This window comes from Spodoptera frugiperda, chromosome 14 (genome assembly GCF_023101765.2).
Source record: "Spodoptera frugiperda isolate SF20-4 chromosome 14, AGI-APGP_CSIRO_Sfru_2.0, whole genome shotgun sequence".
NCBI classification, from domain to species: Eukaryota; Metazoa; Arthropoda; class Insecta; order Lepidoptera; family Noctuidae; genus Spodoptera; species Spodoptera frugiperda.
This window is the reverse complement of record NC_064225.1, coordinates 10069745-10097142: the sequence shown is the minus strand read 5'-3', so window position 1 is coordinate 10097142 and position 27398 is coordinate 10069745. Positions and strand designations below refer to the sequence as shown.

The 27398-nt window shown below is 36.5% G+C and overlaps 2 protein-coding genes across 18 annotated transcripts in view; both read left to right on the top strand.

The window, feature by feature from the left end:
- Positions 1-1372, top strand: part of LOC118279232 (uncharacterized) — a 75569-nt gene extending 74197 nt beyond the window's left edge. For all 16 annotated transcript variants that reach the window (XM_035598828.2, XM_035598836.2, XM_035598826.2 and 13 more), the window contains exon 3: positions 505-1372. In XM_035598828.2, the coding sequence (XP_035454721.2) occupies positions 505-725 (221 nt within the window). In that variant the 3' untranslated portion in view covers positions 726-1372. The remainder of the gene's footprint in view (positions 1-504) is intronic.
- An 8583-nt stretch (positions 1373-9955) lies between these two features.
- Positions 9956-27398, top strand: part of LOC118279352 (uncharacterized) — a 49283-nt gene continuing 31840 nt past the window's right edge. Inside the window, exon 1 of one of the 2 annotated variants that reach the window (XM_035599023.2) lies at positions 9956-10305. The gene's annotated coding sequence lies outside the window, so the exon portion shown is untranslated. Of the gene's footprint in view, positions 10306-22235; positions 22422-27398 lie in introns of those variants that run through there. The other variant, XM_035599022.2, reaches the window with a different exon arrangement.

Here is a 27398-nt window from a genome sequence, read left to right as displayed (position 1 = left end):
AGGAAGCATGGTTACATGACACTTACTCTTCTCAATCTGTTAAATACTCAATGTGCAGAAGAATTTATTTACACGTTACACCTCACGTGGCAATAGATACCTACAAATACACAAATACGTACTAGGTATATAATTAAACAAAAGATTTACAACTGATAATAAAAGATGAAAGTTATCACATTTATCTCAGTTGTAAATGGACATTAGGCGCGATACTATATATCTTTGTGGCCAAGGAACACTATCTAAATTATATATTTATAACCGAATTGTACAATCTGAGATTAGAGTAATAAACTCCGACTTTATGTGGGATGATAAGGAAGTATTTTAGGTACTATAACAAGTTACCTATGTAACGATTGAGTGCCTACCTTCCGTGGTAGCAAGGGAATTTTTGAGTTATAAGTAAAAGAAGGTTGTCCTTTAAAGACTAAAATTACCCTGGCATTATATAAGAACTTTACTGTTCTGTGATTAACGTTTAATTTTCTCTAATTCCAGAATGCATGGCCCCGCCCAGTTACGAAGAGGTAGTGGGCGTACACTACCCCAACTACCAAGTGCAGCCAATCACGCAACCAATCACAACAGCGCTAGCACAGACGTCTACCGACACAACGACAAGACCAGACTCCAGAAGTAACGAAACAGTTGTCAGAAATAACGATGAGACGGTCGTTACCGTTGTCAGCGCGCCGCGAGTAGCAACCACCAGCTCGTGATAATATTGTTATCGTTAATTTAATGTATCAAGTCTTCCAGTTAAGCTGGCAGGTCAGGGCTATGCATTTAAAGTTTACTAGTCTGAACGTTTTCGTGATGTGATGTTAGGAAAGATGTGAAAAATGAATGAACTGTATACAGACGCTTTTTATAATCTACAACCAGTTAGCAAGTCGTTGGTAACACAACTACTTCGATAACGGAACGTGAAACGGTTACCGTTATTCGTGTAACGATGATCGTTATTTTTGTAACAAGATATTGTTACGTTATATAATATTTTATTACTTGTTATACAAAAATGTAGGACCAAAACGTTATTGTATAAGGCGAATGTGTTTTTTTTATTATTTTTTTACCAAAAATATTCCGTCTTTTACAGAGGACGCAAGACTGAGTGTGATTGGTAAAAAGAATCACGAAAATCAATGTATTGTTATGTGATTGGTTCAATAATTCAAGATAACGATGGAATTATTGAACCAATATTTGATTGATCAAAGTGTTGAGTGTTGGATCAAACATTTGTCACACATATTGGACGAACACGTTTGACCAACACTCAAGATGGATTATGTATATATTTTGATGTACCTATAATCGTTATATTTTAAATATAAATATAAATTTAATTTAGAGTAAGCAATACTTGTATTTTATTTATACTGCTATTTATCTTTTTTAATAAATCTAGACTAGTTTAGTCTACAATCTATAAAATTAGGTCCATTTTGACTTTTACCCTGAGCTGGATAATTTAATACCTTCTTTTAATTATAAAACCTCCTGAGATTCAATATCAATACTAAATACCTGCTACCTGTGTGTGCTACTAACTGAACTGCTAAATTTTGTGATCTGTGGGTTCGATTCCCTGTAATTTTTTATGTATAATATAAAAATAAGTTAAGTTTTCATTGCTGATGCTATAAACCCAGAATGCACAAACCGATTTCCCCTGTTTTGCATTTGTTGGAAAGGTCTCGGGCAACGTGAGGTTTAAAGCAAAGAAAATTCAGGGAAAATTGAACAGAAAAACAGAAATTCAGGGAAAATCATTGATGGCGAAACAGAGTTCGCCGGGTTTGCTAGTATATAATATAAAATAATAATTTCCACGGTAATCAAAAGCATGAATGCCGAGTATGCAGTTTCGGGTTCGATTCCCGAAGTCAAAGTCAAAGTTTAAGCAAGACCACTCACATTTCCTCTGCTCTGTTCTGAATTTAGTGAGCATATACCACACTTCGTGTGATACATGGCATGCAAAAGATTGTTTTATGGTATAAGCCGGTAAACGAGCTGACGGATCACGTAATGGTAAGCAATCACCGACGCCCATGGACACGCGAAACACCAGATGCGTTACAAGTGCATTGCCGGCTTCTTAGGGGTTAAGAATTTAAGAAGGAAGGAAGGAACAGGGAATCGGGTATTGAGAAGATATTAGCTCGTTCTGTGATGTCAGAGCAAAACATAAAAGCGGTGTATATTAAACATTGCTATTATTAATACACAGGCGCTAAAGTTGCCACGTTCTGCGCCTTGGGTTTCCATAACATTCGGTATAATATGGTCACAATATCACTCTGGGTTATAATATATTTTTATAATAACTATCCTTAGACATACTAAATTAACTACAAATCACGATCTACTCACGCAAATTAATGGAGAAAAGCTCTTTTGAAGTCACAGACAGAGGGACTCTTCATCATGAGCAGCGTGCGCAGTCGCGTCTGCGAAACTAATAGAGCTTTTCTTCATTAATTTACATGAGTAAACCGTGATTTTTAGTTAACTCATAATGTAGCTGGTGAAAAGTGGTTGTAACATTTAATATAGATATGTATATCGTGGTATTGTTTTGGTCTCCATAGGTTATGGCTTTTTTTAAGGGGGGACAATCATCCAATAACTTCTCTCGCCAGGGCAAGGCGAGAGGGAGTGTCAGACTCTTACTGACTAAAAACCTCCCCGTTCCTACTCCTGCTTGTCGAGCCGGAGCCCCGGTAAACCCGCTAGGTAGTCCGCAGCTCCGGATCAGGCATATACGGTAATCGTTGACATTCAGAACGGCTTATAACTTTTTGCTACTATAAATCCCATAATGATCTAACATATGAGTCGATTAAATCCAATAATCGATTGATTATATCAGCAACTTCCATAAGCTGTCATAATAGGGTCACATAAAAACTCGGCCACATAGCTGGGGCTCAGAGAATGCGCGCCAATGCACTAATGATGCAGCTCCCATTTATGGAGGCTGTGATTGGAGGCGAGGGAGGAAGTGTTTAGAAGGAGACTCATATTTATATGTATTTGTGTGACCTACATTTATAGTTATGTGTATACAATGGAGTAAACATATTAAAATCTTGTACTTTCTCGAAGAGGTTTATTATACGACACTTAATTGCTGCTACACCCGCCTTGAATGATACGAGAGGAAGGCTTTTTCATATGGAATAGGGGGCAAAGGAGCAAACTGGTCACCTGACGGTAAGTGATCACAACCGTCTATGGACACACGCAACACCAGAGGAGTCACAAGGGCGGCCGGCCTTTCTGGTTGAGTAAGCTCTTTTCTTGATGGTTTGAAGGTCGTATCGGTTCGGAAATACCGCCGACTCATGAATAGACTCAGATTCCGGAATTCCGGTAACCTGCTGGGTCGTCCGCAATTCTAGGATCAAAGATCCTTCTGAACCGAGGTTTGAACTTCCCAGGGAGTGTCCTCAGCGATATGGACATTTAGTGTCAAGTGTCAAGGCCACAGGTATTTGTTCGACTAAGTAGTTTACGGTCTTAAAGTGCTGAGCCATGAGTGGTTCTGTCACTACACCTGACTCGGTGACGTCAAAACAGATATAACCAAATAAACATTCAGGACAATATAAATATAAACTAATTTAGGTACTGAAGGTCAGTTATCTAAACAAAACAACACGTGTGTAAGGTACACAAAGGAACTATGTACTTACTATACATACGTACGAGCCAGTTATAAAGTTGTCAAGTAAAATTATGCTATCATAAATGGGATTTACCAAGATTTACAACTTAATCTCTGTTGTTTTAGAGTTTATTATGTTTGAAAATCGAGATAAGAAGACAGACAAACTAATTTTTGGGTACATACAAAAATAAATAGGTAAATATTTACTACTCGATACCTAGCGGGTTGTCAGTGGCTTTGCCTGCGTGTGTGTTATTTTTTTTATTGTATAAGCCGGTAAACGAGCAGACAGATCACCTGCTGGTAAGCAATCGCCGCCGTCCAATACACCCGAAACACCAGAGGCGTTACAAGTGCGTTAATGGCCTTTTGGGTTATGTATTTAAGAGTTGTTGAGGAGTCGGGGATTGGAAAGATTGAGAAGGGGGTAATTGGGATTCCGTCAATCTCAGTCACACTACAAAACACAACTCAAGCGTTATTTCACGTCGGTTTTCTGTGAGGCCGTGGTAGTACTCCGTTCGAGACGGCCCATTCATGATGAAGCATGGCTCTCCCACACTTAAGATGTAAATAAAATCACTAAATAAGTCTTAGTATATACTTTGTTTTCTAAAGGAATCATAGTTGAGTTAATTAATTTATTACCTTCACTTGGCTTAGTAGCTTATTAAACTAAATAAATATATGTATGTAGGTACAATGTAACACATGCGACATTGCACATTTCCGGTCTCACACCTCAATACAACCATAATCTTGTAATCTAGTTCTTGAGATAACATCAAGTATAACCCGACTAAATTACATTGATACGAGTTTCTAGGGGATGTTATTTCAATAAGGAACCTTTTTAATTTATTCGCGTTATAATTGTAAGTTTGATGGCAAAGATTACGTAGGGAATGGAGTGATTACCACACGTAATAATATTAGACACTTTTAAAACACAAAATAATCCATCAGTCTCTGTGTTTTTTTTTTTGAGGGTGGAAAATCATGAGAGTAGTCATTGACTTCTCCCGCCTTGATGACTTCTCTCGCCTTGATCTGTCTGCGTATGGTTATGACGGCATTAAGGGGGCTTTTCCATCAGAGATGTGCTATACTACGTTGTTGCGGATTTATTGGCATTCACCAACCATACTTATTGGTACACATAGATTAGCCTGGTGGAAACGGACTCAGCTAAGTTGTTTTTTTTATATGGAAAGATGCGTGCTATGGATGTCTGCTATATGGATAGCTTCCTTACTATCGATACGTCGCATCCTCGCACAGCTATAAAGCCATCTCTTGCAAAAGCCAAAAAAACCGTAAACCTATGTATTATTTCTCCATGCTTTCCTTACTCCGTGCCACTGCAGTAATCGCTCCCGTCAAGCGAGTATCGGCGAAGGTGACAAGGCGACAACTGTCAATATGGATTAATGTTGTATGAAGGTACCTGTCGCATGTAGGTACGAGTGGTAAGTCAACCGTACACAAATATGTATACTGCATACAATATTCACGTAGGAAGGTAACTTCTTCTAGAAATTACGATTTGATAAGAGGAGAAAAGAGGTCTTTTATCGAAAAGTTATTTGAGCTGTGTTACTTACTTCCTTTCAGTCTTTTTATGGAATAAGCCGGTAAACGAGCGGAGAGATTGCCTGATGGTAAGCAATCGCTGCCGCGCATGGATAACCAAAAAATCAGAGGTGTTATAAGTGCGTTGTTGGCCTTTTGGGGTTGAGGAATTCAGGGTTTTCGGAGAATCGGCGATTGGGAAGGGGGTAATTGGGCCTCCAGTAACCACAATAACACAATAAAACACAAAGCAAAAGTTGTTTCACATTGGTTTTTTGAGGCCGTGTCCGGTCGAGCCGGCCAATTCATAGCGAAGCACAGGCCTTCCACACTTGCTTATAAATAGTATGTTTATAAATTGGGTGGAATATGTATTTCCCCACGATGCTACTGGTGCTACAATAATAATACATAGTTTTTTGCCCACACAGCACAATTAGTAGTGCGACCTTCTCGCTCGGGACAGTTCGAGCGTATCGACACGAAACACTGGAGCCGACCACTCATCTGTACAATTTAGAAAAAAGTTCATTTGACAGGGTGACAATAAAATCCTATAAAATATTTTCGAGACTATATAATTAGCTATATATCTTTTATTTTCAAAAAGTAATCAGATCTCAGTCTCAGAGTTTGTAACCCTACTTGCCCTTAATTTGTTATCCTTAATTTTACTCTGCGAAGTATTGCAATCAGTTAGTCTTAGTGCGTAGCTCATACTGCTTCAGTCGTAGCGATTATTTCGTAGCGCATTGTACGTGTCGCGTGGTACGTAGCGCGCAGTACGTATCGCGTAGTACGTAGCGCGTAGTACGTAGCGAGTCGGTCACAGCGCGTATGTCGTAGCGGGTAGTTCGTAGTTCGCAGAGCAAAGATCATGTTATATGAAAGTTCGTAGCATTTGGCAGCGTTGTGAATCGCATGGACAAACTTCATAATATACTCTACACCTTACTCACTGAGTGTAGCTTAATATTTAATAGGGTGGCATTCAGCAGTAGACGTACTTGTTAAAGATAGTCATAATAAGGGAAGCCTATAACTGGATAAGGACGGAAAATTCGTATTTATGTGTAATTATGTATTTATGTATGGATTCAATCACGACAGTTATTCTTGACTAATAATGAATACTTACTTTTAATTAATACAAACATAAGTGCATTATATAATAACATTTACATTTTATTTCATGATTTCTAAGATCTACAGATCATCGAAGCAAGATTAAAGTGTTTAACTGTTGTCTATCTCAAAGAGTTTTATATCTAATCTATCACTCTTGAGAGGAAGGATTAAGGTTTCTATAAAAAGAACTACCTAGATTAGATAGTGTCACATAGTTATCATTGTCGTACGGTACGTAAGTGATAATTCTCGTATGGTGATATATCCTACATTCTTTACGAGATTAGACGACAAAGACTATGTTTATATGTATTAGAATAGATTATTATTTTATCTTAGTACCTATTATTATAATAGGGATGGAACCGGGGCTCCGGTTCGAAAAGCAGGAGTAGGAACGGGGTGATTTTTAGTCAGTAAGAGTCTGACACTCCCTCTCGCCTCGCCCAAGGCGAGAGAAGACATTGGATGATTTTCCCCCCTCAAAAAAACAAATGTTATAATAAGGATGATGACAGGGTATGAAAATTAAAAAAATATTTAGTCCGTCAGTAAGACAAGGAAAAAATATTTGACACGTATTTATTATTTTGTTATATAACACAACAATAACTACTTGGATAAAACGCATCAAGGTTTAGGAGTGGGAGCAAATACGTCGTTTCTAGGTATAAAATGTACTTTTGTAGATCTGACGTGATATTTCTAATCAATACTTATATCTGCGAAAGTAAAACAATCTTCAAGACAGACTATTAAAATAAAAATTAGACATTTACCCTATTCGTATTTTCGATATTGTCGCACAACCACTTAAAGCGCGACAATCTATACTAATATTATAAAGCTGAAGAGTTTGTTTGTTTGTTTGTTTGTTTGAACGCGCTAATCTCCAGAACTACTGGTCCGATTTGAATAATTCTTTTTGTGTTGAATAGTGCATTTATCAAGGAAGGCTATAGGCTATAAAACATCACGCTATGACAAATAGGAGCAGCAAGCAGAGCGGGTGAAACTGCGCAGAAGTAGCTAGTATTAGATAATCGGATAGTGCACCTATCGAGAAAGGCTATAAAATATTATAAATAAGAAAGTAACCAATAGGAGCCGAGCAAAGCGGGTGAGACTGCGCGGAAGTAGTTAGTTATGTAATATAGTTATAGATTACACATCCTGAATTTAAAATTTTTAATTATTTCTTCACCAAATAAGAATAGATATTATCCCAAACCATCAATGACCATAGTACTCCCTTTTGTTAAACGGGGAAAATCATTCAATGATATCTCCCGCCTTGGGCGAGGTGAAAGGGAGTGTCAGGTTCTTAAGGTGTTACCACACCATTCGAGGGATCGTCGATCGATGCCATCGATCGATGGTACAATGGATGGTCGACGTCTATCGATAGTTTCTACTACCCCAATCGATTGATAGCCGATAGATACTATCTGTCGATAGTGGAATGGATTGATCGTCGATCGATAGAGGTGGAAGGGAGTGTCAGATTCTTACTGACTAAAAAACACCCCGTTCCTTCTCCTGCTTTGAGCCGGAGCCCCGATAACCTTTTACGTTGTCCGCAGCTCCGGATCGGGCATCAGCCCTATATGTGGTGGTCTGGCTCTTTGAGGCGCGCGCGGAGTGGTAACACTCTTACTGACTAAAAACCACCCCATTCCAACTCTTACTGTTCGAGCCGGAGCCCTGGTAAACCTGCTTCGTCTGCAGTATCATGGTTCCCCTACTGCCAACAATACAACACTGTATAAAACAATGATAGAGCCGTCATTGACGATGATGAATCACTTACGGTATTGCCAATTTATTTCGTTAATGTACTGCAATCTTCACGCCTCTACTCATATCTGGAGTGAGCAGAGATTCAAGGTTATCAATCAATCAGTTAGTTTGATGAAGCGTTACTGTTTAAAACTGGCTTATCTTCAGTATTATTTCTAAAAATATTTAAATGTCAACGTATAATATTCGTTTTTCAGTTAAGAAAATTCAGAAGGAGTTTAATGTCACGCCTTTTATCCCCAAAGGGTTAGACATAGCTGCACCTGCAAATTAGGGACACTATTTACCATCCGGTGGGATTGTAGTCAAGCATTAGGTTATATCGAATAAAAAAATTACGGCACGTAATGCACGTACAATGTATTCCCACTTTTTACCATGTATGTTTACCATATTTTAACCATGTATGTTTACCATAATTTATATAAGTCCCATATAATATGGGGTTAGGCTATTACCATAGTGGACACAATTTCAGACTCCATGACTACTGAGGAATTTTTGAAAAATCGAGGTAAGCCTGTTACTTCTTAGATAATACTTTGCCCGACCCGGGAATCGAACCCGAGACCCTTGTGCGGGAATGACTGCCTCGTTGGTCGAGTAGCGGCAGTTGCATTTGCGACTACTCGACCAACGAGGCAGTCATTCCCGCACAGAGTAACTTTATGTGATCCACAAATTGTTGTTGGTGTCATGCGTATCTGAAATTGTATGTTTGTAAACACACCCAGAACACAGGAGAAAATCCTAGTGTGAGGCGACATAAAAAAAAACAGGCTACCCAAAAAGGTCAAAAAGATTACTGAACACTACACAAAATGAAATCCCTTCACAATAACAATTATTACTTCGGATAAAATGCAATAACCTGTAATCGAATCTTGATAATTACAGTCATTACATCAAGAACTATACTCGTAAACTATCGTATAATAATGTTATTGAATTCGCCTTATCGGTGTGAACCTGTGACCTTTAGCTTGACAGCCGACACTTAATCCGCTGGGCTATTGTAGTAAAGTTCACGGTTGATTCAATACTACTTTCTCTGTATACATATGTTATATTCGATGATAAGTTATTGTATACTGGCTTTCTGCCTTGGTATAGCCCGTGTGGTATTTGGAGAATTTCTCTAGAGTATATTGTCTCGATCTTTTTAGAAATATTTGGGATAAAAACTAGCTTTTTCCAGGGGCTTTATCCGCGGTTATATGGGATGAAAAGTCTCCTATGTGTTTTTTCCAGAGCGTAATCTACACCTGCTCCAAATTGCATCTAGACCGCTTCAGCCGTTTTGACTTAAAAGAGTAACAAACATACACAAATTCACAAACTTTATTTTTTTATGGAACGCCGTTTAACTAGCAGACGGATCGCGTGACGGTAAGTCGCCGTGCGTTGTCGGCCTTTTGTGGGTTAGGAATTTGAGGGCTGTTGGGGAAACGGGAATCAGGAAGATTGGGAAGGGTAATTGGGCCTCCGATAACCTCACTCACACAACGAAACACAACGCAAGCGTTTTTTCACGTCGGTTTTCGGTGAGGCCGTGGTATCACACTTAAAAATTGAATCATATTTATAAGTATGGACGTATTGATTAGTAGGACGTCACAATAACAACCAGGCTTTTCCACCATCTTGTCCCTATAGCAACCGTAAATGCACCATAATACCAAACTAGGAATATTAACAATACACACGTAATGATCAGGAAACAATGATTCAATAGCTCTCACGAAATACCACTTACTCAAATCGTTCAGTTGTTGTTTGGACCGCGAGGAAACCGCACGTGTTTTATAACACAACATACATGTTATAACTTTGTAACGAATAACGTAATATTTATGTACTAAAGTTATGTGTTATGTTATAAAGAAAGTGTTATTGGTTATAATATATTAGTTGCTTTTTTCGTGTTATAATATTTTTGGAGAAAAGTATTTTTTATTTGGTCGATTTTTAATTGATGTTTTAATCAGTGCATTAGTGTTTTTGTTATCTTATTAAATAAAGTGATTACTTGTACATTTCCTATGTGATTAGTTTTAGTGATAGTGTTGTGATAATTGCAAGTGTTTTAGGAGATACGCCCGATTTTAGTGTGTGAGGTAAATATTTATTTTGTTGTTATCAAGTATTTGTAACTGTTTATATGTTATTTTTGTTGTTTATTTGTGATTTTTGTTGTATTTTAATAAGTTTATGATGAGTTATTTAGAAAATAGGATACTTTAGGATTTTAGACATTATTCAGATGACAAAACTGTACTAGTATTGAGAAAGTCTTTATCAATGTCACATCAACAGGCTATAATTGACCACTACTGACCAAAGGCCTCTTCTCACACGGAGAAGGTTTGAACATTAATCACCACGCTTGTTCAATGCGGTTCAATTTTGAACTTATAATCAGAAATCATAAACCTAGGTTTCCTCACGATGTTTTCCTTCACCGTTTGTCAGTGGTGGCTAAATAATCTTAGAAAGTACTGTATGTACTTTCTAAGATTCTCTTTCTAAGAGACTCGGAAAAAGTCACATTGGTACTTGCCGTTGGTAGGTTTCAAACTCTCATGCATGAGAAACGGATCTTAAACCTTCGGGCCACCATGACATATCCCATCAACCCATGATTATAAAATAAAATATAGCCTTCACACAAGACGCCTGTAAACTTACTTATAAAAAAAATAGGTAGGTACGTATGCATTCTATTTACCGCCAGTTAACAAGACTATTATTCCATATTTAATGTTGACACTGCAATGAGATGTCACCCAAAATTATCTCGAATTTTGACATTTACTTAACTAACGGACAAATATTTTTACTCGGCAAATAACTATAATTAGTTTTTTAACTACCACAATTTTCCGCAAACATTTTTTGAGGAAAACTAAAATGAGATTCATTTTAAAAAGTAGTTTAAAAAAGAGTTTTAAAGTAAACAGTTATCTGTTTAAATTAAAATAATTACTTAGGAAGGTAATTTGAACAAAACAAAGACGGATTTCAAGGCTGTTTTGAACAAATTAAGACAAAAACAAAGATTCATTTGTGGTTGTTATGTAAGATTAAAGTAAAGCGATTCTTAATTTACTTTTTTATGATAAATCTAAACTTCTATTTCCGTTTTCCGAAAATGGTGTACCATTGCCTCTTGCCTACTGCTTCGAGGATAAAAGGTGTGACGTTGTCTAAAAGTAGCATTATTCATCATTTAAAATAGGTCTAAATAATATTTATTCAGTTAATAAGAACTCATCAAAAACATCCCATAAAAAATAGGCCTCGCAACTCAGTTTTTCTACAGTAAAAAATTAGAGATCCATGTTGGTAATTTTATTTAGTCCCTTCTTTCTTTAGTTTGATAGAAATTTCCGAAATATAACTCTTAGGCACAAGCCAACAAGTACAGCAAGTGCACTTTTGGGCAGAAACCGTTATTATTATAAACTGAACTCAGAAAAATGAATGACCAATGAATAAATATTATTTCACAATACATATATCATGACCTTTATATTCCCAAAACATGAACTCCTAACAATTGTACTAAGAATACGTGTCAAAGTCGATGGATTGTGTAAAAAGATAATAAATTGAACCTTGATACCTTCGGAGCGAGCCGTGAACGACTGAGCCTAATCAAAGTGTTTCTAATGAATTTGTTATTTCCTTCCTCCGCACGCCAACACCACTGTGCAGGGAAATATAGAAGGTTAATTGTACTGAACAAAGTTAATAACGTACGTCTAATGCAGTTACGGGGAACTTTAACCGACGAGTAGTACACTTTGCACTTTACTCGAGGGTGGTGAAAGAGGCCCTAACAGTTACGTGAGTAATCCGATAACATAGTAATTAAAGTTAAAAAAAACTCGATAGGAATCAAGTTTAGGGAGTTCAGTGGTATGGTAACGTGATGTGAAATATTTATCATCATGACAGTCGTCGTGTCACTATTATAAACGAAAGATTTAAAGTGTTTGAGAGTCATGCTTCGACACGAATGGGTCGGCCTTACCGGAGTGATACCACGGCCTCACAGAAAACCGACGTGAAACAACGCATGCGTTGTGTTTCGTTGTGTGAGTGAGGTTTTTTTATCTTAAATGGACCGACGTTACTGGCAGCCCAATTAACCCCCTTCATTATCTTCCCAAGATTCCCCAACAACCCTTAAATTCCTAACCCCCAAAAGGCCGGCAACGCACTTGTAACACCTCTGGGGTTTCGGGTCTCCATGGACGGCAGACGGCAATAATAGCTTAGTGATCCGTCTACTCGTTTACCGGCTTATACCATAAAAAAGCCAAGCTAAAAATATACTGCTTTGTAATTTCTAATGTTGGATTGAAGTTGGCTTACTGCGCAAGCACTCCTGTTGCATGGCGCAATACATTCGTACATAACAATTTCCCAGTTATTGCAATGTAGCGGTTATTTGTGTTCAGTTCACATTATTTTATACCTATAATGATACTTGTATCCTCAAGCCACCTTAAACCTTAAATGCAAATTGGGTAATACTATAATGGTTTGCAAGCTAGTTAGATATATTTTATGGACAGTTCACTGCTGGACTATGAACCTCTTTCTACATTAGAAGGTTTACGCTCACCTACACGCTTGTTATATGAGTTGGTCGAGTGGTCGTAAGTGCAACTATAGGGCAAGGGGTCTCGGGTTCGATACCCAGGTCGGGCAAAGTACTGCTGGGCGTTTTGCAGTTTTTCGAAAAATTCTCAGTAGTATCACGGAGTCTGGAATTGTGCCCAGTATATGGCAGTAGGCCCACTCCTATTACATGGGTTTTATAACGCAAATGTAAAAAGTGGGTGTACATTGTACATTAACATTACGTGCCGTAATGTGCACCTCTGCCTACCCCTTCGGGGATAAAAAGGCACGATACGATATGGATCACCTGATAATAAGCTTCAGCACTACCCAAGACCACCTACAATACCAAAGTCACATAGGTACATACTCTAATATACGTACAAACATACACACAATTATATATTAACATTGTAATTCCGTAGGGACACAATTCGAAGCAATCGTTTGTCCACTCTATGAATAAATAAGTACTAAGTACATACATACTATATATATACTATATCGATGATCTGCATACAAATGTTATGTATTACAAGATTATCTGCGCAGGATTAAATTATGAAATAATGTGTGCATGCATTTTAATTTATAAGTCGGTTAAAAATATCGCAATATAAAAAATGTAACATGGATCTATCTTCATTTGGGCACAAAGTCAAAGTCAAAGCATTTATTCCAATTAATCCTAAATTAGGCACTTTTGAAACGTCAAATTGAATTGTCCGTCAGTCTGTCCGTCAGTGAAGCTAGGCGCTCGTTCCAAAGTGTTGTTTCGAATGGAGAAGAACTAGCAAGAAACTCAATCTGCACAATTATTACTGTAGAAGAGTAATACTTCGGCACGAATAGGCCGGCTCGACCGGCATAATACCACGGCCTCATAGAAAACCGACGTGAAATAAACCGACGTTGTGTATGTGAGGTTACCGGAGGCCCAATTACACTTCCCAATCCCCGATTTCCCAACAACCCTAAAATTCCTAACCCCCAAAAGACCGACAACGCACTCGTATCGCTTCTGGTGTTTTGGGTGTCCATGGGCGGCGGCAACTAATATTTATATAATGAAGCTTTAAAAAAAAACAAATTGAATTATACACAGTTAACTACCGACTACGAAACTATTACATGCCTCCATAGTGTACAGTATTGAAATAGGTTTAAAAAGCTGTGCTAAATACACCAGACTCCTAATATCCGTCTCTTTGAGACATTCGGATCAAAACCAGATCACCTATTGTTACTTTTTGTCAACCATTGCTGGGCTACATACCTACATAACGTTTACTATAGATGATCTCAATTGCCATGAAAGCATTATTGCTGTTCCAGTTATTCTTTTTTTTGGTCTGTGACTTCTGCTTTGTGGAATTTGGAGATTTCTATCGAGATACATATCGTCACGCCTTCAATCCCCGAAGAGGTAGACATAGGTGCACGTAATGCTGTGTACACCCACTTTTTCACAATTTATGTTGTAAGTCCCATGTAATAGGTGGTGAGCCTATTGCCATATACCGGGCACGTTTCCAGACTCCGTGCTACCACTGAGAAATTTTCGAAAAACCGAAAAAAGCCCAGTAATACTTCGCCCGACCCGGGAATCGAACCCGAGACCACTTACCCGGCAGTCACACTTGCAACCCACTCGGCCAACGAGGCAAGTTTTAATTATGTAAGAAAAATCGGGATTCAATGGTCAAATATTTTTTTTTAAATCGTTATTAGTTTTTGTGTCAAACCAAGTGAAACTTAATGATAAAACATACAAGTGACTCAGTAGTAGTAAATTATTTTCCTTGATATAATAACATGCGAGGTTTATTATAAACAGTGTACCTACACTGATTACTTTAAGAGAAACAGATTCATTAGCGTGTCTCGACACTTTAATCTAAACACGAATAATGTATTGCACCAGTACATAAACCTATGTACTTTATTATTTAATTTACATTTAATTAATTTTATATAAGTATACTTCTCTTCTAGATCTAATAGGTACCTACATATGTACTGCACAAAAAAAATTGAAGAATGAGCTGTCACCGACGGTATTTCCGAACCGAAACGACCTTCAAACCTTCAAGAAGGGGCGTATTTTTAGTAGTGTAAGTCGGTAAACGAGCAGATGGATCACGCTATGGTAAGCAATCACCACCGCCTATGGACATCCGAAAGACCAGAGGAGTTACAAGTGCGTTGTCGGCATTTTGGGCGTTAGGAAATTATTGTTGGCTTTGGATGTTTGGCACAGACAGAATTACAAGAATATGTTATAGAATTAGTACGAAACCAAAGTCGCGGCTAACAACTAGTAATTTCCAATATCCACCTCACATGCAATCTACACCAATTATTCGCAGTAGGACAAGACATTAAAATAAAAACAAACTTATTCACACTCACACAACAAGCTAAACTCAACCCTAACACGTTGACATAAAGATGAAATCGATCGCAATTTTTACTTTGCACTCCTTAATAAGTTACAAAGATATAAAGTGACACTAGAAGAGGCTAAATTAGACTTTAAGGTTATAGAAATAGAGGTGTTTGTGGGGGCAAGGTTTAAGTTAGTAGATCAGTAGAATCATGGTTAGTTAGTAAGGCGAGACGGCAGTTATGGATGTATTAATTATCGAAGGTGCGCTTTAATATGTTCTAGGTTGTCACAACCGGAGCAAGGATGTTGGAAGGATAACTCCATGTGTGTCTGTTCTGTGTGATCGGGCGATTACTCGGAAACTGATGGATTGATTTTGATAGATCAGTTAGATGTTGAAATAATGCAAAGACTAACGCCCGAATACTCAAACGCTACTTAATTTTAAGTTGTACTTAAATATCGTGCTATCTCTGTCATTTTATAAAGAATTGATAGTGACAGAACTACATTTGAGAGCGTCTTAATACTGAGTAGCAGTTTGAGTATTCGGGCATTAGAGAGAGAATATAATGTTCATGACATAATTATGGCAATTTTTTATCAATTTACTTTACTTATTTATGATATAAGCCGGTAATCGGGCAGACAGATCACCTGATTGTAAGCAGTCGTCGCCGCCCATGGACACCCGAACACCAGAAGCGTTATATGTGCGTTGCCAGTTGGGGGTTAGGAATCTAAGGGTTGTTGGTGAATCGGGGATTAGAAAAATTGGGAAGGAGGGTAATTGGGCCTCCAATAACCTCACTCACACCACAAAACACAATGGAAGCGTTGTTTCATGTCGGTTTTCTATGAGGCCCTAGTATCACTCCGGTCGAGCTGGCCGATTCCCCGTTCTTAAAGAGATAGCCCATTACAAATATTGTTTATTGTAACCAAAACAAAAATAATTCCATGAACTAAACTTACAACTAAAATAATGCATTAACTACCTAGATTAGATACAGAACACACAGCTACAAGTCAAGTCATACAAAACCACTTTATCCTGGTCTCACTTTGTATGACACTTCCACACATTCGACGGTCAGTTTACACTGGTTTTGTATAGGTTGATGTGTGAACATGTGTGTCTAATACCCATGGATGGATATCAACCGTGGGTACATAAATATTGCACCATGTTACCCATAGCGGTGAAATAGCCTCGTAAAACTTAATGGCCAGTGTAATTGTATAACATTAAGAGTCTCACTGAGGTTAATACTGAGTATATACTGACATGCGAATTTATACGTGTAAAGAGTTTTATCCGTGAAGGAAAGTCATGGTTTATGGTATTACTACGCGCTCCCGTGGGATAAAAAGTATCATATGTGTTATTCTAGACCATAATCTATCCCTGTTCTGATCCGGAGCTGCGGACTACTTAGCGGGTTTACCGGTGCTCCGGTTCGAAAAGCAGGCGTAGGAACGGGGCTTGGTAAGGGTGGTAATCGAGCCTCCGGTAACCTCATCCATACAACGAAACAACGCAAGCGTTGTGTCATGTCAGTTTTCTCTGAGGCCGTGGTATCACTCCGGCTGAACCGGTCCATTCGTGCCGAAGCATGGCTCTCCTACACATTTAAACTTCGAGGAACTAAAGGTGTGACAATACAAAATATTCTAAGAACCTAATAATACAATATCCTCATTCCAAACACGACTACAACAAGCCCCATTATAGCACAACCACATCACAATCGACACCAGTTACTATTGCACCACAAACACAAAGATATTCGCGCACTAGATGTACCATCGTGTCGCAATCTGCCTCGCATCGACTACAATGCGATCGTGCGTACTATGGCCACCGTCCGTCCTTTCTCTTCCCACAGACCTTTTATGGCTCTTCTTGCATTCTGCGTTTTGTATATCTTTGTTTATTTTGAAAGGACTATGAGATACTTCTATATCAATACTAAACTCTTCTTTAATTTTGTCTTTGAGAGGGTAAGCAGAAGTTTTGATATTGAATGTAGTAATCACTATTTAGTCATCTATACTAATATACTTACTAATATTTTATGTATAAAGCTGAAGAGTTTGTTTGCTTAAATGTGCTAATCTCAATTAATTTTTTGTGTTGGATAGTCCATTTATCGAAGAAAGCTAGAAAACATCAAGTTACGATCAATAGGAACCGAGCAGCGAATGAAACTGCACAGGAGTTGTTAGTATAGTAAAGTCCTATGTAATATAGGGCGTACTTTTTGCTCACACCCAACCCGAAATTCCAGAATCCGTGCTGTTGTAAAAAGTACCCGCTTTGCCCAATCCGGGAAAACCTGTTGGTCAACAGACGCGTTTACAACCAATGAGCTTGACCAACGCAGTTTTTTACCAAATTACGTATTTAAGAGCATTTCTGTTTAAAACATAGTCCATATGTTAACACTGAACTTTTTGACGGCCTCAGCAAGGTCAAATCCATCGAATACGCGACTGAATCAATCTGACCTTGATCTTCGAGTACAATGCTCGCCCAAAATGACAATGAAAAAAATATTCACGTACAAAAACGGTAATGAATTATTCCCATTGTTATTGCTCCATTTAAAATGATTGCTGTCATCGGATCATGAATGGTGTTGTTGGAATTTGTACCGATTGTCTGTTGTTTTTGGGTTAGTTTTCCATTGTTGTTTTTTTGATTGATGGTGAAGTGATTTTAAAGAGGTTTTGAGTTCCTATTCATTGTAATTAATTGACTTGAATTTGTCTTTTTTGTGTTACAAGCTGGTAAACAAGCAAACGGATCACCTGATGTTAAGCAATCGCCGCCGCCTATGGACACCCGAAACACCAGAGGCATTACAAGTGCGTTGCCGGAATTTTGGGGGTTAGGAATTTAAGAGTTGGTGGGGAATCAGAGATTGGGAATGGCGTAATTGAGACATAGAACACACAACGAAGCCCAGGTTTCCTCACGATGTTTTCCTTCACCGTTTGTCAGTGGTGTCCAAATAATTTTAGAAAGTACATGATAGATACTTACCTCGGAAAAAGTCACATTTCGAATATCGAATTTCGAATAGGGCATCGCAAACCTTCCAAGTGGTACACCAGTACAATTACAACACGATCGCCAATTAAGTGTATCAAAGGCCATCGTTTCGATCGCGATAGCCAATAGAAATGGTTTGTGAAACATTATTGTGTACCTACGAGGGTGATGTATCAATCGGTGTTTCGTTGTTGTTAGTGAAATTAATGCAATTTATACTTTAAGTGTATCGTTATTGTGATCTGTTATTGAATGAGGAAATTAATTGCCATGTTGTTTATTCTATTATTTAATTTGTCGTGATGAAAAAATCTATTGTTAAATTTAATTGAGAGGTACTTTGTTCGAGGTTTTGGAGTGTTACACAAAAAATATTTCGACATGTAAATTGAATTTTTGATATCAAATTTAATAAATAAACGTTCCTACTAATAATGCGAAAGTTTATAAGGATGTTTGTTTGTTACTCCTTCACATCGAAACGGCTGGTGGGATCGAGATGAAATTTGGGACAGTCAGGAATAATACACAGGGCTCTTTTATCCCAGGCGAACGCGGAAATCCAGTTCAGTCATAAATCCAGTTTGATTAAGGAGCTAAGAACTGGACGGTCAATAGAAAATCATTGAAATATAATGTGCCGTCAATTAATTATATGTCAGTCAACATTGACTGTAATTCTGTTAGTCTGTTGTTCCGCATTTGGGAGGTTTGAGCATCATTTGGAAATTGCAGCTAAAATCACATGCATACAACATATACCCGTAGCACTAAGCGACGGACTACCAAAACAACGAAACATACAACAGTTCTTTAAAAAAAATAACACTAAAACCCATCCAACACAAATTAAACTTTACAGTTAAAGTTATAAAGTTTAATTTGGCGTGAAAATGAAGTGAGCAGTGTTTATCAGAGCGGCGCGTGGTCACGAGATTGTATAGAGAACACCAATTTGTGAATTCTCTCCGTTTGTTACACGTAATTAGAGAATTCTCTTGTTATTGACATACAAACGTACATTGTGATCAGATGGATGTGAGGGAAGCTACAGAAGTATGTAGGAATTATAATAAGTGGCGTTGTCATACATAAACCCCTTATGGCAGGGATGGTGAACCCATAGCACGCGTGCAATTGATGGCACGCAGCACAAATATTTTGGGCACTTCATTGATCACCACCTCAATGACGATTAGCAGCAAAAAGCTTTGCACAGATATCAGTAGAAGGATGGTAGGGAGGGCAAAGGCCTCCCTACCAGTGGGACGATCATGGCTGCAATGGGACGATCATGGCTGAAAATCTAAATCTTTGATCACATAATCTGTCGCTATTTTCATATCTGAAAATAGGCACAGGCATAACATTAAAGATTCAGAGTTACACAAATGACTCAAGTGAAAAAATCATCATTAAGTTTTAAGTGACAAAATACGTTTCGACAACTTAGATCTAGATTAGTAAGCCCTATCTAGCTACATAGGTACTTCAACACTAGTTTTGATAAACAAAACACTACACAAACAAACGAAAGAACACTTTAGTTGCCACCAGAGAATGCTGTGCTACTGTGGATGCGTTTAGCTTCCACCATTTATATTCATTGGTACACATAGCTTACCACTGGTGGAAACGGATTCAGCTAAGCTATGTTTTTATATGGAAAGATGCGTGCCATGAATGTGTGCTATGAATGGCTTACCTACTATCGATACATTGTATACTCGAGCTGCGCATCTTTCTCGTATAGCTACATAGCTTAGTATCAGTGGAAACGGTCACATAGTTTTACAGTTTAGCTATTACATCTGCGTATTATAGCTACATTGCACATCTCTAATGGAAAAGCCACATTATTGCATACAAAAACAGTATGTATAAAAGAATTCCCGATACATTACGATATATCCTTACCATGAATAACCAAACGAGTCGATGACAAAACTAAATTAAAAGGAATTTTTAAAAAGGTATTAACCTGACCTACGGTTTTACGGCGTCATAGTCTAAAATAGTGATGGGGAAAGCCTACGTGACGGCGGGGCTCCAACAAAATATTCTTTACTTGATACGTCATTAGAAACCGGTGTCCAATGCCGATTGTTACGTCACTATTAATAAAGTTGCGTTGTCGATGCAAGTTATGAGCGGTAGCGGGTAAGGTAAGTTTAGGTAGAATAAGGTTGAAATAATATTTTTTTCCTGTTATTAGTACCGTTATTATAATTAAATGCACTGTAATACCGTTATTAATACAAAATGTTGTTTCGGGTCTAGGTGTGATGTGTATGTGAACTTGTTTGTTTATAAACGTACCCATGACACAGCGAAAAACTTAATAGCTTTTTTCAAACCTCACAGTAACTTATTCTAAACTTTATTTTACTTTTATAAAGTCAACAAATTCTCTTTCCTTTCTCTGAAAAAACCAAATATGTATTTTATTTTTATTTACATGGCTGAAACCAAAAAATATGACACAATTTAAAATTACTACAATTCAAATTATTATCAAACACCAAAATCAGGTCAAAAGGTCACACCAGCCATCAAAACAGTCCGCACTTGAAGTGCATTAGCACCCGAAACTGACATTCAGATCACTCGTGTCAGTGTCACATAAAATACGACCATGTAAATTGGCAATTAGAGTACAAATTACCGTGTAAGTGTGAAAGACATTTGCACGGTTGAGATCGATTGTTTGTGTGACGAATGTAGAATGCTAAAATACTTGTGTTGACATTGAATCTTACTTGAACATGTGTTATTATGTATCTATTGTTCTAGCGACACGAGGCATATTGTTCAATAGAGCAAATAAGTAAATATGGCGATTTTATGAGGTATAGTGAAGCTACCTGGTTACATAACTTAGCATGTGAAACGTGTGTTTACGACTGGTAAGTTACAGTTGTGGTCGTGGTGGCCCGGAGGTTTAAGGCGCTTCTCATGCATGAGGTTTGAATTCTACCAACGAGTTATACATCCTATGTATTTTCTAACATTATTTAGACACCACTGACAAGCGATGAAGGATAATATCGTGAGGAAACCTGGGCTTATAATTTCGGTCTGAAATCGGCTAAATGCATGTGAGAAGAGGTATTTGGTCAACAGTGGCAATTATTAAAATTCTATTTCTTAAGTTATTTTATAGCAAGAAAGTCCAAATAAACAATATTACTTAATTAAGTAAAATCAGTCCTATTGATTTAAAATAAAGCTCATTTTTCATTAACCATGTTGCTATGGATACGAGTCATTTGTTTGAGTCAGAACGATCAGTAAAGTCAGTAAGGTCATGATATTGTCACGCGCTCACTGTGACAATTTATTCGCAATATATCATTCAAAAGATCATTATTATTTTGTATATCGATTGATTGATTTGTCTTATACAGCGACATCTGTGTGGTGTGAAAGATAAAAAAAGATAAGCGTTTGTTGTTTTTTTTTTAATATATTTTTACTTGGATTACCTATCATCTAACTGTAGAACATTTTTAAAGAAAATATAAAGAAAGACTCCACTAAGTTAATAATATGTAACAACTACTGATCGATTTAAGGACTGTATGGTATTCATATTAAAAATCTAATGAGATGTATGATAGCTTATTACTTCATTCACATCAAAACATACAAAACCGGAATCTTTATCTTATTTAAACATATTATACTTAAAATAAACTTTAAACTTTATCTCTCATTATTGATGACATCTGTTGCAATAAAATATAATTTGATTCTAAAACGATAGGTCACACTAATTCAAATACAAAATAAAATAAAACACAACATCACAAACACTCATAAAAATATTAAATACCAAAACTAGTCATCAAATCATTAATTTCATCATCGTAATGAACCCGCTACCGCCTATGGCTCGGGCCACTCGCTATCCGTCAATGAATCACGTTCCCGACGGTAGTACGCTCACCGCGTCAGTTTCACTACCGCATCGGGCCAATGTACCCGCCGAGTAACCGAACCAGTGTTGTGCCACGAACGAAACAACGAATAATCGGTATATTTCACGAAATTAATCGGTAAAATTATCGGATTAATGTGTTTGTGATTGTGTGAATGAATTATTGGTACTGTGTTTGTGATTTATTTGGAAGTTTTAAGGGATATTTTAAAGGGTAAGGTTAATATTAAGTTATTGTAGTTTTAAGTTGTGTTGTGTTTGTTTTTATAACTAGTTGTTATTTTTATAATTTAAGTAAACATTCGGTTGGGGAATTTAGTTAAAATAATAATTGAGTTACATATTTATTTTTACAGAAAATATATTATGTATTGAATAAAATAATAATTATATTACTTGGAGACCCAGTTATATGCAATTAAAAACATTATTTTCATTATAAAAACTAACAAAATATTACACTTACCGCCGTACGCAAAGTAATTTAATGGTGATTTAACCCAGTCCTTAGCAATTGTTTCCGGAACAAAATCGTCACTATAGAATAGTTTAAGTAATCATTAAATGGATCATTAAACTTGGCAAAAGACGGTAAATCCCAAAATAACTTTCTTATTTAAAACTGACGAGAATTAATTAAAATAATTCGTTCCGTAAAAAGGAGTACAAACTCCTTTTTAACATGAGAACCTCCTTCTTTTTCGGAAGTCAGTTAATAAAAATGAAACTCCCAAAGGAGGAAAGGAGTTTCATTTTATTAACCGACTTGCTAAAAAGGAGGAGATTCTCATGTTAAAAAGTGTATTTTGTTGTCATTTCCTTAAAAAGTATCTAACCTATGAAACGGTAAAAATAAATAGACTTAATTGTATCTGAGCCAATTTGGTACAATAAAATCATCTTTATAGTTATTATAATTTTAAAAATAACTACAATACAATAAATCGTGACGTAAACGCGAAACAACGCTTTCGTTGTGTTTTGTTGTGTGAGTGAGGTTACCAAAGACCCAATTACCCCCCTTCCCAATCCCCGATTCCCCAAAAACCCTTAAATTCCTAACCCCCAAAAGGTCGGCAACGCACTTGTAACACCTCTAGTGTTTCGGGTGTCCATGAGCGGCGGCGATTGCTTGCCATCAGGTGATCCGTCTGCTCGTTTACCGGCTTATACTATAAAAAATCCTAAAAAACAACAACAAAAAATCGTAAGGTCCGTAATCATAGACAAGTTCATTCACAATAATCATTAACACGTTATTACATCACAGTTACAAAAATAGTTTATTTAAACTGTGATAACACAAAAAAAAACTACATATTAGGTTTTTTTGTTTGTTTGTATTTTACGGAATAGTTAGGTATCATTAAAGATGAATAACTTCTATTATAGGTACTTATCTAAGTAAATAAGTTAGGTGTGAACTGTTTTTTTTTACCCGACTGCGCCAGAAGGAAGGGTTATGTTTTTCGAGAGTATGTATGTATGTATGTAAGTATGTATGTAAGTATGTATGTAAGTATGTATGTATGTATAATTGTTTGGCACGCTCTGCAACCTAAACGGCTTGATGGATTTTGGCTTGAGAAGTGTCGTTAGATTCGTATTTACTGTGAGAGTGACACTGGATATATCAAAATAATAAAAACACAAAATGGCGGATTTTTGGCACCAAAATTGAATATTCCTCACTCTCTAGCCTGAACGACTCGACGGATTTCAGCTTGCTAGGGGTCGTTCGATTCGTATTTACTGTGGCGGTGACACTAGATATATCAAAATATAAAAATAATAAAACTAAAAGAAAATAAAATAAAAAAATGTAATTTAAAAAACTAAAAGACCCAACGGCGTTTCTTTATAATATGAAAATAAAAAAACCCTAAAACAAAAAAGTCACTGTAAAATTGAAGCAGTCGGGACCCATTCTAGAAAGCCAGCCGTATGTGCCCTTACTAAGTCTTCATATTTAGAATGGGTCCCGACTGCTTCAATTTTACGATGACTTTCTTGTTTTAGGGTTTTTTCATTTTCATATTATGTTATTTATTTATAAGTAGCTATGTCTCCATGCTACATCCGCGCAGTTTCACCCGCTCTGCTCAGCTCCTATTGATGTTGCATAGCCTATAACTTATCTCAATATTTTTTTATAAAACGTTGCATCACACTAGGATTTTCTCCTGTGTCGTAGGTGCGTTTACTAACAAAACATTTCACATACATATGACACCCAGACAACAATTTGTGGATTCTACAATGAGTTACTCCCTACGAGAATCGAAGCCTATACTTCCTGCTACCGCACCAACCGTGCAGTCTTTTTAATTATTAGACAATTTAACACAAAAATAATTATTTAAATCGGTACAGTGGTTTAGGCGTAAAGAAGAGACAGAGGCGTGAGTTACTTTCGTATTTATATAGATCGTAGTATATAACGCAAAAATCTGTTTGTTTGTTTGTCTTTATAGCACGTCAGAATGGAACGATATTTGGGCATAATTTATGTTTTTGAATTTTGTTAGGTAAATCTTTGTTGTTCTTTGAAAACACAAGCGGAAGGAAGGTAACTTAATAATATTTATGATTCTTACTAATGAAATACTTAAAAACATATTACCGTTAGAGGAATCGAACTCATTCTGACCAACTAAGGTCATATAAAAAATAGAAATCACGTCATTTCGTCCCTTTCAAGGAGTTCCCAAGATTTCTGACACAGAATTGCTTTTATTAGTCATTTACCTGTTTTAATATTAAAATAACTACATATTCTACAGAAAGAACAAATGATTTTTTTATACGACTTCAAATAAGAAGAAGGTTTCACTATCAAGTAGGTACAAAATAATGAAACAAGACCTTACTATTGAATTGTGTTCGTTTGTGGGGTCTGTCTGTTATTAAAATTGTATGTATTTTTTTTAAGGGGAGAAAATCATCCACAGTCTTCTCCTTCTCTTCTCATATACTACGAATAGGAAAAATTAAAAATTGCTTTTGTGAAACTGACTCCAACAATTTAAAAAATTACAACTGTTGGTCACACGTATTTATAAGAAGGTAACCTTCCATTGATGGAAAAGAACTTTTAATGTATTTATTATCCCTTATGTAAACTCAATCGTAATATTTCACTACACAGCCTATAACTGGCCACTGGCGACTAAAGGCCTCTTCTCTCAAGGAGAAGGTTTGAGCATTAATCACTACTATCACTGTTACATGCGGATAGATAATTTCAAACTTATAATTATTAGAGTTTGTAACACAGGTTTCCTCATGATATTTTCCTTCACCATTTGTCAGTGGTGTCTAAACAATTTTAAAATATACATAAGTAGAACTAGGAAAAAGTCAAATTGGTACTTTACCGTTGGTAGATTTTGAACCCACGAAAGATGAGATTTAGATGAAAAGCGGGCGTCTTAAACCCAGCTACAATGACGCCGTAATATAATATTATACGCTATTTACAATATTAATGAATAACATTGCATGACTTGTTTATTATTTATTGTAAACTATAAAGAGTCATGTTCAACTAATTAGCAGGCTGTGTCATCTTGTTCGGTAGTGGGAAAGATTCCTACTTATGTATGACTAAACTGTGAATGGTAATGAAGTGAAATGTTACGTAGTATTGCGTCACACTTTTTGTAACGCGAAAGGGTAAGAATTTAAGTGAAAATACTGAATACAATCCGAGCTATGGTCCAGTATTTCTAAATATGCATTTGAAAATAACAGTCGCTCCACATGTCCGTAACATTCCTAGACAACCTACAACATTACAGCTCTTCTGTGGTCAAGGTACATGGAGCAGTTCACACAGAATTTAATACTTGATTTACTTAATTGTTTATATTGTTTGATAATTTCAATTTCTTAATTTTCAATGTAATTGGAATAACACATACGGGATTGCGGGCGAAGCCGCTGATAGAAGCTAGTTTTAATATAATAGTATAATAATGTAATCATTGTTTTGAATTAAATTAGTTTTTTTTTGTGGGGAGGTCTCTCCTTCTCGGGTTTGACCCGAGAAATTAAATTTGTTTTATTATTTTTTATTTTATTTATATTTATTTATTAATATTAATGATAGTAACATTAGTTTGCCCTTAAAAGTACAACCAAAGTAAAATGAATTAAAAACACAATACACATAAAATTCCCAAGCCTTGCAACGACAGAAATATTTTCAAATGCCAACGTAATTACTGTTCCCACGAAGTACTTGTAGTACCTACGTAACGTCGGTACATTTGTAAGATTTTTCTCAGAAACTGCTGGACCGTTAGTGATCGTAGTGTGACTAAACGGGTTAGCGTACTATTGTTATTTGTTATAATAGTTCTTGAGAATAGTTTAAGAATAGTGGCATTACAATTGGTAGTTTTTCTTGGTAAATACTTATAGAAATTACTTAAAGTAATAAATGCAATGGTGGTGGGGGGATGGTGCTACAATAATATTAAAATATATTACATCAAAATAGACTGACTTGATTGTTGATGAAGCGAAAGAGGCATGTAAGATTCGTAGCAATTGGCGTTCCATTGTCTCTGCCTAACCCCATAGGAGACCAAAATAAAAGTCAATATTGGTGCGTTTGGCGTTGTATCGTACTTGAATCGGAAACTACAGATTATTTACGCATCGCTAATACTCGTACAATGATAAAAAATAGGAAATGATTGTCCTAAAGTTTTTCCTATTTCAATAACATTACGAGTACTTATCAATCCTCATCATCGTCATTATCATGAATCATTATGATAAAGGACTGTATTAGAAAACGAATGATTATAACACAACAAACTCTTCAGCTAATATACCCGAATAATAATATTTAAGTAAATTAGCTGAAGAGTTTGTTGTTTTCTTTGAACGAGCTAATCCCTGGAACTACTGGTACGAATTGAATAATTATTTTTAAAGGTGGTTGGTAAAACATAATTAAAAAACCGCATCAAAATCCGTTGCGTAGTTTTAAAGATCTAATCATACATAGAGACAAACAGCGAAAAGCGACTTTGTTTTATACTATGTAGAGATAATCCTTAATAGGGAAATTACCCTTTATATTATGTATATTTAATTCAAAAGACATAAGGAAAGGATATAATAATAATATCATTAAGTTAATAATATTATAAAAAGATATAAAGGAAATTAGCAATTA